Source organism: Saimiri boliviensis, chromosome 2 (assembly GCF_048565385.1).
Source record: "Saimiri boliviensis isolate mSaiBol1 chromosome 2, mSaiBol1.pri, whole genome shotgun sequence".
NCBI classification, from domain to species: domain Eukaryota; kingdom Metazoa; phylum Chordata; class Mammalia; order Primates; family Cebidae; genus Saimiri; species Saimiri boliviensis.
The window spans coordinates 221,782,180-221,797,105 of record NC_133450.1 but is presented as its reverse complement, the minus strand read 5'-3'; the positions used below and the strand labels follow the sequence as shown (position 1 = coordinate 221,797,105).

The following is a 14,926-nucleotide window of genomic DNA, read 5'->3' as shown; positions in this document are numbered from 1 at the left end:
AGGACTGGACTGTTTCCCTGGGACCCAGCTAGGTGCCTGGTATATTTTAAGGTCCTAAAATAAAGAAGATAAGGATTATAGCTGATTCCATTTCTCAGGAAAAGACTAAAAGCTTACAAATAGTGGTATAGTGACTTGGCCAAGGTCATACAACCAGCAGATGAGAGAAGCCTGCCTGGAGCTCGTCTTCTTTCCCACCCCTTCTCCAGCTGCTTCCCAGCTCCGGGTGTGGTTGTTTTTTTGTTTTTTGTTTTATTTTGTTTTGTTTTGAGACGGAGTCTCCCTCTGTTGCCCAGGCTGGAGAGCGGTGGTTCAATTTTGGCTCAATGCAACCTCTGCCTCCTGGGTTCATGCAACTCTCCCACCTCAGCCTCACAAGTAGCTGGGATTACAGGCATGTGCCACCACACACAACTAATTTTTGTATTTTTAGTAGAGATGGGGTTTCATCATGTTGGCCAGGCTGACCTCAAACTCCTGACCTCAGGTGATTCGCCCACCTTGGCCTCCCAAAGTGCTGGGATTATAGGCGTGAGCCACTGTGCCCAGCCCCAGGTGTATTCTTAAGGTATCTGAACCAAGGTCTAACTGATAAAGTCCAAGTTTTTAATTAACGACATGGCTGCCCTTGACTATGGAAGGAAACATTTAGCCAGAGTAAACACATGACACCAAACTCTGTGCTCCCCAAGTGAAAAGCCCACCTTCAGGAACATCCTGCAATTCACTAGGGGTGCCCCAGTGAGAGCTCACAGCCTCCCTGCCTCCAAGCATTACCCTACACTCCCACACACCATCTGAGGCTCCCACCTGGATATCACGCATGAGCTGAGGCAGGTGGAAGTGCCACTCCTTCATGAAGTTGGAGAGCTGCAGAATAAAGCCCACGGTGTGGTCCGCCTCCTCCAGGCAGGCCAGACTCTGCACTGTCCTCACTGCATTGAGGCACTGGGAGGAAAGGAGACATCAGGGAAGGATGGGGATGGCTGCGGGGCCTGACATACCCACACCTGCCCTCCTGTGGAGAGGAAATGTCCCAGGCCGCCAAATGCTGAGGTGGCAACAAGAAATGGTTAGTGGCACAACGAGGATTCTGACCCAAGACTGTTCTCATCTCTCAGCAGACTGGCTGGCCAGTGAGCCAGCAGAGTACTGAGAACATGTGAGAAATGAAGGCATCGACACCCCCACTGCTACTGAGGCCCAGGCTCCACACCCACCTGTCCCATGAATGGTCCAGAACTTTTTTACCCCGAGACTCTCACCCTGAGATGCAGGCAGCCCCTCACCTGTAAGGTCCGCTCTTGGTGGACACCCACGAAGTCCAGGGCCTCGGTCAGGAAATTGTAGCGCAGAGTTTTGAGCAGCCGCTCCATCAAGGACATGGACAGGCGGTAGACTCCTGGCCAAGAGGGGGCATCCAGGGACTTCCGAGAGGCACTAGGCGTCTAAGACACAAACAGCAGACAAGCTGAGGAACCCTGCTGACAGGCAGGGCCTCCCTGCAGTACAGCAGCTAAGGCAGCCAGCTTCTGGGAGGAAAAGATCTCTCAGAATAGATACAGCCACTGCCTGGCGACCAGGGGCCAAGGCCAGCAGATGCAAGGAAGAGCACCAGGCAGACACAAGATCCAAGGTTCCAGGCTCAAATCTGCCACTCCCTAGCCATGTGAACCTGGACGTGTCACTGCCCTGCTCTGGCCCCCACATGCTTCCTCTAAGGGGTAGCTGGGCTAGATGACCAAATACTTCATGACTCTTATGAGAGTGAGAGGTTCAGATGACTACTCTTTCAGAATTAGGAGGTATCTATTAAACTAGAAATAATCAACGGACACAGAAGGCAGGGTGCTGAGGCCCCATCAAGCCCCCACACCACCCGCTTCCCTTCTCCCAGTCCTAGTCTGGTGGGGCAGGGGTGGAGAAGACACAATGACACACTGTCTTTAGGAGTGACAGGAGATGACAGCTGCCTTGGCTAGAGGCCTGGTCCCAGGGATGTGTTCTCAATCTGGTTTAGTCCTCACTCCTGCAACAGGAAGAATCCATCCCATCTCCCAGAGGTAGTGCACAAAGGTCAGGTGGTGCCTTTTTAGTGGTGAGATTCTCTTGCTAGAGATCCGCCTGGGGGCAGGGAAGGTTCCTCACCATCAGTGTATCAGGCCATGAAGAGGAATGCAACTTCCAGGGAAAGGCAGGGAGGACGCTTTTCAACTGGAACTGTAGGCTGGCCAGGCCAGGCCTCCTGGCAAGCTCCTGACACTCACCTGTGCTGTGCCATTGGTGCTCAGCTGGTACACACTCAGAAGGGGCAAACAAATGCTCTGGGTGATGCCAGCTCCAGCCACTGCTGTGGCTCCCTGGGAGAAGGGAAAAGACAGGGAATGAGATGGAGCCTGCCCCTGCCCTGCCCAGAGCAGGAAGGGCTCTCAGGCTAGACCGTAGCTTCAGGGATTGTCAGCCCCCCTAACCCCCGCCAGCACAAGCAAGGACGCTCCCTCCTGCCTTTGGGCTGACCTCCTACCTGCTGAGTGCGAGCCAGGGTGAGGAGCAGGTGAAATGCGGCCTCAGTGAAATGCAGGTTCTGCTTCATGCGAAGGCTCACCTCTAGGGTGGTGAGAAGGGTGGGCAGGATGGGGAGCCTGCGGGTCACCTGCAGCCAGGAGTCACCATCCTCATCTACCTCACACAGCTCCTTGGCCAGGTGCAGGCCCAGGACACACACCTGCTGGGGCCCAGGGGCAAAGATGAGTAAAAGGCAGAAGAGGAAGAGGCCGACGACAAGCAGCTGTGGTCCTGGTTGCCCAAGACCTTCTCGGTTATACACATCTCCAAGTGAGCTTCAGTGACACAGAATGCACAGTCTCTCCCACTCTGCCCCTCTCCTGTGTCCAGCTCTCAATGAACAGCAACTCCAGCCACCCTAATGACCAACCCTCAACTGGCTCTTCCACACTGCCACCACCCTCTCAGTGCCACCTCTTGTCTCACGTTGGACACTCTAACCAACTCTGCCAATGGAGCCTGAGGGACCTCTCTGGCCCTGCCTGACGCCACCTCTTGCTTTGCTACTGCAGCACCTCCCGAGTGGTCCTTCTCCACCCTCTCTAATCGACCTTCCTATCAGTGGCCTCTCAGACTTCTTTCTGGCCATGACCCACAGTACTAAAGACTTTTGAGACTATACCCTCAGGTACATGTTTAAAGGTTTTCACTAATAATACCTACCCAACATCACACAAAGCACAGTGATATTTTCTTAAACGCTTTATTCTACTTCATTTTAAACAATGCTGGCTCTAACAAAATGTGCTAATTTTAAGACTCCTAAATAGGTCATGACCCCACAGTTTGAAAACCACTATTCGATATCACATCCAGAGTGATCTTGGGCAGGCCTGTAATCCCAACACTTTGGGAGGCTGAACTGGGAGGATGGCTTGAGGCCTGGAGTCCAGAATGATTTTTCTAGAGTAAAAATCAGATCAGTTTTCTCCCCTGCTTAAAAGCCTGACATCACTTCCTATTTCACTTTGGATCCAAATCAAGGACCCTGATGAAGCTGCCATCATCCAGCCCCAGCTCCTCGGTCTTCACTTTCCTATGCTCGCGCTAGCTTTTCTTCAGGTTACCGGACAATTCTAACCACAGCTGGCCAGGGGCTCTTCTCACTGCCCAAATCTTCCCTGCATCTTCATTTGCCGCAGCTATGATTCCCAAGTCTGCTGAAAAGGCACCTAAGTCCCAGATCAGGTTAGAGATGAGACTGTAAGTCCGCCCTGCACTTCTCTCCTGCAGTGCTGGTCACAAGAGGCTTCCTCTGTTTTTCTGCAGTGTCTGATCTATTAATGTTTCCCACCAGCCTGTGAACTCCAGAAGTGCGGCCACTCTCTGTCTTGCTCACCAGTTACCCCAGAGTCAGGCACAGAGTTGGTGGGCAGTGGAACGGCCAGATGGCCTTCTAGGGCACACTCTCACCCCATCACGCTGGTCCTTGTGCCGGGGCCGAGAGCAGTCATCTGTCTCCATGCTGTCCTTGTCCTCTGTGGCACTGCCTGATGCCAGGCTGTGGCGGGTCTGGTCAAAGAGTGCAATCACTTCCTCTTGGAGGGTCTCACAGACATTCAGCACCAGCTGGGAGTACTGGGGGATGTCATTTACTGCAGAGTAGACAGGGAGGGACACTGTCATGCTTACCAGGCCAACTCTCACTGTACACCAAAGTTTCCTCCCTAGGCAAGGGGCTAAGAATGTAGTAGGGTGCTACAAGGGAAAACCTCTGTCCAGTAGGAGAGGGAGGAGAGACAGGTGGGGGAAAAAATAGCTTTCCTGAGGTAAGAATTCCAAGACTGGAAACTCAAGAGTCCCAGGAGAAACGTGATCCTAAGCTGGTGGATGCCCCACCCGGCTGGCTGTCAGCAGCTGCTGCTCCCCGTGCCTCTGCCCCGCACCTCTCATCTCCTTCATCTGCAGCACTGTGATGAATGCGGAGAACACCTTGGCCTTGGTCTTCTCCATGAGTTGCTGGTCAGCCTGCAGCACTCCCTCCAGGATCTCCGTCAAGGGTCCAAGGATTTCATCCACAGAACCTAACTCTCTAAAAAGAATACAGGGTGGGCTGGGCATGGTGACTCATGCCTGTAATCCCAGCTCTTTGGGAGGCTGAGGTGGGTGGATCACCTGATGTCAGGAGTTTGAGACCAGCCTGGCCAACATGGTGAAACCCCATCTCTACTAAAAATACAAAAATTAGCCAGGTGTGGTGGCACATGCTTGTAATCCCAGTTACTAGGGAGCTGAAGCTCAAGAATCACTTGAACCTGGGAGGTGGAGGTTGCAGTGAGCTGATATTGTGCCAACTGCACTCCAGCCTGGGCAACAGAGTAAGACTCCGCCTCAAAAAAAGAAAAAAAAGAATACAGGGTGGAGAGGGAGACAAAATACCTCATAAAAGGCCACACACTGCCCTCGCTCCATCTCAGGACACCCACCAGTCTGCCTCATCTCCTATCACTCCCATTCCTCAAAATGGAAAGCCAGCCCAGTTTCCACCCACTAGATCTCCCCCTTCAGGAAGGCAAACAGGCACTGACAAGAAGGCTCTGGCCTTGGACCTGCCTCTGCTGGCACAGCCTTACCTCTTCCACTGCCGGAGGAGGATAAGCAGCAGAGTGCACTTCATGGAACCGAGGCGAAGGCAGTTCACTGAGGCTGGAACTAGGAGCTGAAGGGAGACAGCACCAGTCAGAAGTCTGGCCTCCTGTGCGCAGACACAGTGGCAAGATTCGAATGCCATCCACAGGGTACCTCTGGTCTCACTGCTGTTCTTCCTGAGCAGTGAGCTCACGGGTAGAGTGGAGGGGGAGAGGCCAGGGATGGCATGGCAGCAGCAGAGTTCTGCTGATTCACTGTAGCCTCAGGCCTCCCAGGCCAACCTGAGCCTGTGACCTGACCATTTGTGCGACTGGCTGGCAGACTCATGAGCTCTGCTATTTGACTTCAAAGACAACCTCCCTGGGAGAAATGTGAAATCTCCCAGACACACTTACCAATGCTTTGGTTCCATCAAGCACATCAAGAAAGAGCTGTCGACGCACCACAGGGTCAGTCAGGTGCATTATATCTGCCTGCAAAGGAATGTAAAAAGGTTTTAGCTGGGAAAATTCTCCAGAATTTTAGAAGCCAACTAATGTGGGGTCCTCTGTTAGGCAATTAGTCATTGGCAAATCAGTCTCCCTGATTTAAAATAGGGCTTATAGCCTGGGCAGCATGATGAGACCCTATCTCAACAACAACAAAATTTTTTTAATTAGCTGGGTATGGTGATACATGCCTGTAGTCCCAGCTACTTGGGAGGCTGAGGAGGGAAGATCACTTGAGCCCAGGAAGTTGAGGCTGCAGTGACCCATGATTGCACCACTGCACTCCAACCTGGACAATAGAGTGAGATGCTGTCCTCTAAAAAATAAAGTGGGCTGGGCGCGGTGGCTCACGCCTATAATCCCAGCACTTTGGGAGGCCGAGGCGGGTGGATCACGAGGTCAAGAGATCGAGACCATCCTGGTCAACATGGTGAAACCCCGTCTCTACTAAAAATACAAAAAATTAGCTGGGCATGGTGGCATGTGCCTGTAATCCCAGCTACTCAGGAGGCTGAGATAGGAGAATTGCTTCAACCCAGGAGGCGGAGGTTACGGTGAGCCGACCTCGTGCCATTGCACTCCAGCCTGGGTAACAGCAGCAAAACTCCATCTCAAAAAATAAATAAATAAATAAAATAAAGTAAAGTAAGTCTTGAATACCCTGCTATTCCTCTGTCGATGCTGAGATATGGTCAGAATCAAGCCCAGGTTCACCTCCTCTTTGTGACTCTGTCTTCCCTCTGCTTAGAATCCTTTATAGGCTTCTCAGTGCCCGGGAAACGCAAACCAAACTCTTCAACATGGTTCAAAGACCCCACAGGATCTGGTCCAGCTGACTGTAGGATCACTCCCAATTGTACACACTCCAGTCCAGCCCTGCTTGCCTCTTTTGAAACATATCAAGCTCCTTCCACTGCTGGAACTTTGCACTTGCAAGTCCATCTGTCTAGGCTTCTCTCCTCCACAGGCTCTCTACCTGGAAGATTTCTTCACGCACTCAGCTCTCAGCTGTGACATCACCACTCAGAACGGGTCACCCTGACTACTCCTCTCTCATGTGTTCATTACCACAGCACCTTAATTATTTCTGTCACAGCAAATTATCACTATGTGAAACCATATTTTTTATTGGTGAATTCGTTTATCATCTACCTCCTCCATCATATGAGATCAAAGATCTTATCTGCCTTATTCACTGCTGTATCCCCATGCCTGGAGGCATTCCACTAATGACATGAAGAGAACAAATGGATGATCACCATCCTGGACTTACGTTTCTTTCTCTCTCTTTTTTCTTTTCTTTTTTATGGGTAGACAGATGAGAGAGAGAGAGAGAGAGAGAGAGAGAGAGAGAGAGTCAGATAGGTTTCCTTGGGGGAAAGAGGATGGTGGAATTTTCAGAGCTACAATTCAAGCACTGCTGCCTAACTAGGGCCTGAAAGGCAGGTGACATAAAGGTTATACCCTGGGGAATCAACCATTCCCAAAGACGGCTGAGCTTTTAAGTGTGTATGGAGTCTCAGGGGTCCAAAACCACTATGCCACAGCAAGAGTATCCATACACCTGCCCCTTCTAGGCTAAAGGTTCCAAACACCTGGGCAATCTGGCACTAGGCAACAAATCTCACAGATGTAGGAGATGCTTAAACCAAGGAGGCATCTATCAAGCTGAAGTGGTTCATGAAGTCAAAAGACTAATCTGGATACCCCAGGGAAGAACATTTCCAAGTGTTCTTGGTATTCCAAGAATACCAAGTCCTTATGATACAGCATGATGGTGTCAAACCACAAAAAAGCCAAGAACAATGCATTTCTTCCAAATGTTATCTCTCTCTCTCTCTCTCTCTCTCTCTCTCTCTCTCAAAATTAACTCTCAGTAGACACAGTACAGAGACAATGGCCTCTGTTCTTTATCTAGGACCAGGAAATACAATTTTTAGAACCAATGAAAAACTGCTTTTTAGAGAGGGTGCTGCTGCAGCTGTCACAGCCCCCTGCTGACTAGTCAACAAGTATTTATTGACCTAGCGTCTACAAGGCACACAGCAAAGAAGACAGTTATGCCTTTGCACAAGAGGCAGATGCAACCAGGGAGCACCTGAGACCCAGCCAAGGCCCAGGGGAGGTACAGGAGGCTTTATGAACTCTGAAAGGATTTCAAATCATTTATCTGAACTCCTCTTAATGGTCTCTTGGACCCAACACCCTCAAATGCCCCACAGCCCCAATCTCTCAGCACAGAACCAATTACAGTTTAGCTCTCAGGGATAAATCCTGATTAATTCTTCCTCACAAGGAGCTGTATCTTCTAGGCATCTCAACACATTATTGCTAAGGTAGCAAACTGAAAACTCTCCCCAGAAGGGTCTTACATGAGTGGTGGCAATGATGAGAAGCATCCTCCAGGCAGACACCAGCATCTGATACTCTAACAAGGAGGTGCAGCTGCTGCCTTCTGTTTCGGCCATGTGAACTGCCAATGACTTGACATACCCTGACCAGTATGCAAAGCGTTTCTCTCCAGAAAATCTCTTGAGGGTATCTTTTAATGACTGGTCTAACGAACCCCTACAGTGTCAAGAAAAACAAAACTTCCAGTTAGGTTTTGAAAGCAGATAGAATATAATGGGTACAGACCCTTGTTGAGGCAGAGAAAACAACCTCGCATGGGCTTAAAGGCAGACGGCTCCAGGACACCTCCAATGTGTGGATTAGGCTGAGGCCTTTCCAGGATTCCTCCTCCATAAAATCCCAGTCACATGGAGTTTGCTTCACAGTAACTCTTTCTGATGATCATAAATGCCATTGGTGGATTGGTCAGGGACACAGCTCACTGGCCCTCCATGAATGGTTCCAAACCACTTCTCTCCTCTGCCCAGGCTCTTCCAGCCATGTACCCAGTCATAGGCCACCAACTCCCACTCCCCCAACCTTCAGTTAAAATCTCAAGAGGGGAAAGGACTCACTTAACTACATAGTATATCTCCAAGCAAATTATCTTCATGATTAGAGCACAGGTTTCCAGGATGCTGGGCTGTGGAGAGAACAGAACAGGCAATGGTCACATCTCTGATCACTGATCTCCCTCAGTATATCCAACAGTGAACAGAGCAGGGGCCCAATACTTGCAGAACAAGCTAGTACAACCGCTGTGGAAGGTGAATGGCCTGACTTGCAAGAGCAGAAGCGTCAGGTCCACAATGTCTCCAGCTGAATGGAGAAGACCAGAGAGCCACCAACACAAACAACACAAACCACTTTCCTTCCCAAAGCAAGACATCAAAGGGACAGAAAGCAGGCACTTCCCTGAGAAAGAATTTTCTAGTGAAGAGAACATTCTGTTGTTTAATTAGGGGAGGTATCATTGTCTATGGCCCCATCTCATAGCCCAGCCTTTCCTCCCAGGGACTTGTAGTCACCATCCGGCCCTCTGCCACAGCTTACCTCTGATGTTTCAGAGGGAGGAGAAAGGGTTCCAAACAGCGGACTGGTTAAATTTTCCCAAAACTTGGGTCTAAAAAGGAAATAAATGTTGGCAATCATACTTTTTCTCTCTCTCACAGTCCTTTTCTCCCCTCTTAAGCTCCTTTTGGTGGTCATTTCATATTTGACCAGTCTCAATCCTAATATGTGGCTGGTAAATCAACTGTTCCTGTATAAATGAAAGGTTTCCAAATATAAAATTACATTTTCTTCTTATGAATCACACTTGTGCCTTATATAGAGTTGAGCAACAAAAACTCTTGACAGATTTTTCTATTGTAAATTCCCTGAAGCCCCACAAAGAGGAGGGAGGGAAATAAAACAGCAGACTCCCAAATTTAGCCATTTAACACTCCTTCCCTTTGTGCCAACAGGTCCAACAGAAAGAATGTTTCATTCAATCCAGTGGCTTGGGCAAACCACTCTCTCCTGCACTACTGTTTCTCAAAAATAATGGGTTTTGAAGTGGCTGGTTAGCAAAAGGCAGAAACACAAAAGCAGTTCAACCTTCCAGGTGCTTAATATTTAAAGATCCTTAGTGCTGGTAGCAGCATTAGAAAGAGAACCAGGCACTAAGCACTCTTATTCCCATTGATCAGTCACAACCAACCTCTGGAATAAGAGCTATTGTTACTACCATTTTATAGACCAGAACAATGAAACTTCTCCCAGAGGCTGACTTACTTGGTCCGGAGGACCAGCATGGCACTGTCCCTCCGGTCCTGCCACAAAGCATGCAAAAAGGCAATGGCAGCCCGATGCAGCAGGGGTGGGCACCAGTATCGATCTTGCTGTTGGGAATCAATCAACTCCAGCACTGCATGGAGACAGCTCCAGACCCCAAGGCTGAATTCCTGCAAGAAGGGACAGGGAAGAGTTAGTTCAGTTCCACAGCCACTGCCAGCAGCTACATTTGTAGAGCCCAGCATCTGCCTCCCAGGGAGCCAAATCCCAGCTTCATCCCAGGTACAGGCTTACCTTCGAGCCGTCACTGCCATCCTTCACCTCCAGGTTCAGAAACAGTTCAATGAGGCCTGGCTGGGTCTCTACTGCAACTGTGAGGAACTCAAGAATCATGACTTTGATGCGCATGTCCTCAATCCTGCTCTGCAGACGGATCAGGAAGGCATCACGAATGGCAGCTGCATCATTGCCCAGACACGCATACACTGACATTGGGGCCACCTGGTGGAGATCGGAACATACAGGTTTAGAGCTCTGCTCCCGCAGAAGGGCACTGAAGAGTTCCCAGAAAACTGCCGGACAGGGAAGCATCCAGACATCTCTGGGCCAAAAGGGACTTCACCCCAAGCAAGCACGAGATGCCCCCAAACTCACAGGAGAAACAGTTATCAATATAAAGAAATGCTCAACCTTCCTCATGGTTAAACAGAAACTGAAAAGTGAAATATTTTTTGCTTATTAGATTGGCAAAAACTAAAACAATGATGAAGCCCTCATGGTAAGGATATAAGACTTGGTGTCGGCTGGGCGCGGTGGCTCAAGCCTGTCATCCCAGCACTTTGGGAGGCTGAGGCGGGTGGATCACAAGGTCAAGAGACCGAGACCATCCTGGTCAACATGGTGAAACCCCGTCTCTACTAAAAATACAAAAAATTAGCTGGGCATGGCGGCACGTGCCTGTAATCCCAGCTACTCAGGAGGCTGAGGCAGGAGAATTGCTTGAACCCGGGAGGCGGAGGTTGCGGTGAGCCGAGATCGCACCATTGTACTCCAGCCTGGGTAACAAGAGTGAAACTCTGTCTCAAAAAAGAAAAAAAAAAAAAAAGACTTGGTGTCAGAAGTATAAACGGTTACAATGTTTTTTGTAAGGTAATTTAGAAGTATCTAATAAAAACTATCATGTTCATTTATACCTACCTAAACCTTTGGAACTGAATACAAATGTTACAGAGTTGTAGGGATAATAACGTTCACTGCAACGTTGCTTGTAATAGTGAAAGACAGAAAGTACCCCAAATAAATCGGGGTGCATCCATTCTAGGCTATGATATGCAAACATTAAAAAGAATGAGCCAGGCGCGGTGGCTCAAGCCTGTAATCCCAGCACTTTGGGAGGCCGAGGCGGGTGGATCACAAGGTCGAGAGATCGAGACCAACCTGGTCAACATGGTGAAACCCCGTCTCTACTAAAAATACAAAAAATTAGCTGGGCATGGTGGCGCGTGCCTATAATCCCAGCTACTCAGGAGGCTGAGGCAGGAGAATTGCCTGAACCCAGGAGGCGGAGGTTGCAGTGAGCCAAGATCGCGCCATTGCACTCCAGCCTGGGTAACAAGAGCGAAACTCCGTCTCAAAAAAAAAAAAGAATGAAGGAAGTCAAAATTTTTAAAAAAAGAATAACAAACAATGAAGGAAGTCCAAATATGCCCATGTAGTAAGACTGCTCTATATGGTATCAAGTGAAGGAAGCCAGTCATAAAATAGTACCAGGGGCTAGGCACAGTGGCTCACGCCTGTAATTCCAGCACATTGCGAGGCTGACGCAGGCAGATCACTTGAGGTCAGGAGTTTGAGACCAGCCTGTCCAACATGGTTAAAACCTCATCCCTACTAAAAATATAAAAAATTAACTGGGCATTGTGGTGGGTGCCTGGAATCCCAGCAACTTGGGAGGCTGAGACAAAAGAATCGCAAGAACCTCAGAGGTGGAGGCTGCAGTGAGATTGTGCCACTGCACTCCAGCCTGGGTGACACAGTGAGACTATTTAAAAAAAACAGTACCAGGAATCCTACTTTTGTAAAGAACCAAAGTACACACCCAAATACTATCAAATACTTTTTTTTTTTCCCTTGGAGACGGAGTCTCGCTCTGTTACCCAGCTGGAGGGCAATGGCATGATCTCGGCTCACTGCAACCTCCACCTCCCGGGTTCAAGCAATTCTCCTGCCTCGGTCTCCTGAGTAGCTGGGACTACAGGCACATGCCACCACACCCAGCTAATTTTTTGTATTTTAGAAGAGATGGTGTTTCATTGTGTTGCCCAGGCTGGTTTCAAACTCCTGAGCTCAGGCAGTCCACACACCTCGGCCTCCCAAAGTGCTAGGATTACAGGTGTGAGCCACTGTGCCAGCCCCAAATACTTTGCCTCAGCCTGCTGAGTAGCTGGGATTACAGGTACCTACCACTGCACCTGGCTAATTTTTTTTTTTTTTTTTTTTTGAGACGGAGTTTCGCTCTTGTCACCCAGGCTGGAGTGCAATGGCGCGATCTCGGCTCACCGCAACCTCTGCCTCCTGGGTTCTGGCAATTCTCCTGCCTCAGCCTCCTGAGTAGCTGGGACTACAGGCACGCGCCACCATGCCCAGCTAATTTTTTTGTATTTTTAGTAGGGACGGGGTTTCACCATGTTGACCAGGATGGTCTCAATCTCTTGACCTCGTGATCCACCCGCCTCGGCCTCCCAAAGTGCTGGGATTACAGGCTTGAGCCACCACACCCGGCCCCAATTTTTGTATTTTTAATAGAGACAGCGTTTTACCATCTTGGCCAGGCTGGTCTTCAACTCCTGATCTCATGATCCACCTGCCTCGGCCACCCCAAGTGCTGGGATTACAGGCGTGAGCCACTGCTGACCAATACTTTTTTTAATACAAGGAAACATAAGCAATCTGGTGCACAGCCTGTGAGACATAGCCAGACCCTATTTCAAAAAGGAAAGAAAGAAAAAAAAAAAAAGAAAAGAGAAATGAAAACAAAAAAGAGAAGAAAGAGAGAAAGAAATCTGGAGCAAGGGCATATCCTCCTGCCCTCAAGGATTCTTGGAATAAGGAGATCATAGGGCATCTAACCTTCTGTTACATGTATTTGTAACATTTAAATAAATATTTTACAATTAGCATGTCTTTTTTCTCCTTCTTTCTATATTAGAGATGGGGTCTCACTATGTGCCCCAGGCTGGTCTTGCACTCCTGGGCTCAAGTGATCCTCCCACCCTGGCCTCCCAAAGTGCTGGAATCACATACAGGTGTGAGCCGCTGTACCCGGCCTGAGCATGTCTTTAATAATCAGGTGGAAAAACACCCTCATATAAACAATATGTGTACGTGAAGTAGGATCCTACCGTAGCCAGACGTTTCAGCAACTGAATAGCAAGACGTGGCAAAGCAGGGTCATGTTTGTGGTAGATGTATTTGGCTAGAACGGCAATCAGGTTGTTTCCATGAGCACCTAAAGAAGCACAGGAAACAGTTTAGGTATCAAGTGTGCTTCATTCAAGTCCTTAGAGCAATGGTTGTTCAAAAAAGTCTTACTGCATATGTGAATGAATTCACCCTCAAGTGCTTGGATGGCCACAGCAAACTCAGGTACTGTATCCTTCTTTTTTTTTTTTTTTTTTTTTGAGACGGAGTTTTGCTCGTTACCCAGGCTGGAGTGCAATGGCGCGATCTCGGCTCACCGCAACCTCCGCCTCCTGGGTTCAGGCAATTCTCCTGCCTCAGCCTCCTGAGTAGCTGGGATTACAGGCATGTGCCACCACGCCCAGCTAATTTTTTGTATTTTTAGTAGAGACGAGGTTTCACCATGTTGACCAGGATGGTCTCGATCTCTCGACCTCGTGATCCACCCACCTCGGCCTCCCAAAGTGCTGGGATTACAGGCTTGAGCCACCGCGCCCGGCCTCCTTCTCTTTATTGAGGAGCAAAAGAATAGCCAGAATTTGGGGGCCAACAGTTCAATCCAACTCATCAATAGCAAAGATACATTTTGGACAAAATAGGTTCTTATTTTAGTTTTTCTTTTTTCTTTTTTTTTTTGAGATGGAGTCTTGCTCTGTCACCCAGGCTGGAGTGCCATCGTACAATCTCAGCTCACTGCAACTCTACCTCCCGGGTTCAAGCGATTCTCCTGCCTCAGCCTCCGAAGTAGCTGGGATTATACACCACACCTCGCTAATTTTTTGCACTTTTAGTAAAGACAAGGTTTCACCATGTTGGCCAGGCTGGTCTCGAACCCCTGATCTCAAATGATCTGCCCACTTTGGCCTCCCAAAGTGCTGGGATTGCAGATGTGAGCCACCACACCCAGCCCTTAAAATAGGTGCTTTTAACAAATAGTTTAGAAAAAGGCATTGCACTAAAATGTAAAAACTCATTAAAATCCCCAAATTACACAACCAGGAAGGGTATTGAACATATCCAGACACCTAACTGGAAATGAGGAAACTGGGTCCCAAAGAGATTAAATAACTAGTGTAAGGTCACAGAGATTTAATGGCCAAAGTTATTAGAAATTTCTTTACACAGGCCGGGCGCGGTGGCTCAAGCCTGTAATCCCAGCACTTCGGGAGGCCGAGGCGGGTAGATCACAAGGTCAAGAGATTGAGACCATCCTGGTCAACATGGAGAAACCCCGTCTCTACTAAAAATACAAAAAATTAGCTGGGCATGGTGGCGCGTGCCTGTAATCCCAGCTACTCAGGAAGCTGAGGCAGGAGAATTGCCTGAACCCAGGAGGCGGAGGTTGCGGTGAGCCGAGATCGTGCCATTGCACTCCAGCCTGGGTAACAAAAGCGAAACTCCGTCTCAAAAAAAAAGAAAAAGAAAAAGAAGTTTCTTTACACGAACTCAGGAGGCGGACATTGCAGTGACCCCAGATCATGCCACTGCTCCAGCCTGGACAACAGAGCTAGACTCCGTCTCAAACAAACAAAATAATAATAAATTTTTTAAAATCTGGAATGTGCCAATATCTCCAACTATAGCTCAAAGGAAATGCTCACTGTAACATTTCGGATTTATGCTAAACTGGTAAGTATACTGCAAGTATGCTAAAATAT

The 14,926-nt window shown here is 48.8% G+C and overlaps 1 protein-coding gene across 1 annotated transcript in view; it reads right to left on the bottom strand.

The window, feature by feature from the left end:
• The window catches only part of NUP188 (nucleoporin 188), a 56,839-nt gene that overhangs the window by 2,189 nt on the left and 39,724 nt on the right, over window positions 1-14,926 (bottom strand). Inside the window, exons 25-38 of the mRNA XM_039474950.2 lie at window positions 13,211-13,317; window positions 10,104-10,310; window positions 9,810-9,979; window positions 9,087-9,156; window positions 8,609-8,676; window positions 8,015-8,210; window positions 5,550-5,627; window positions 5,139-5,224; window positions 4,452-4,597; window positions 3,979-4,160; window positions 2,525-2,725; window positions 2,268-2,360; window positions 1,290-1,448; window positions 811-948 (exon numbers count right to left, since the gene is read on the bottom strand). Coding sequence (XP_039330884.1) covers window positions 811-948; window positions 1,290-1,448; window positions 2,268-2,360; window positions 2,525-2,725; window positions 3,979-4,160; window positions 4,452-4,597; window positions 5,139-5,224; window positions 5,550-5,627; window positions 8,015-8,210; window positions 8,609-8,676; window positions 9,087-9,156; window positions 9,810-9,979; window positions 10,104-10,310; window positions 13,211-13,317 — 1,901 coding nt within the window. The remainder of the gene's footprint in view (window positions 1-810; window positions 949-1,289; window positions 1,449-2,267; window positions 2,361-2,524; window positions 2,726-3,978; window positions 4,161-4,451; window positions 4,598-5,138; window positions 5,225-5,549; window positions 5,628-8,014; window positions 8,211-8,608; window positions 8,677-9,086; window positions 9,157-9,809; window positions 9,980-10,103; window positions 10,311-13,210; window positions 13,318-14,926) is intronic.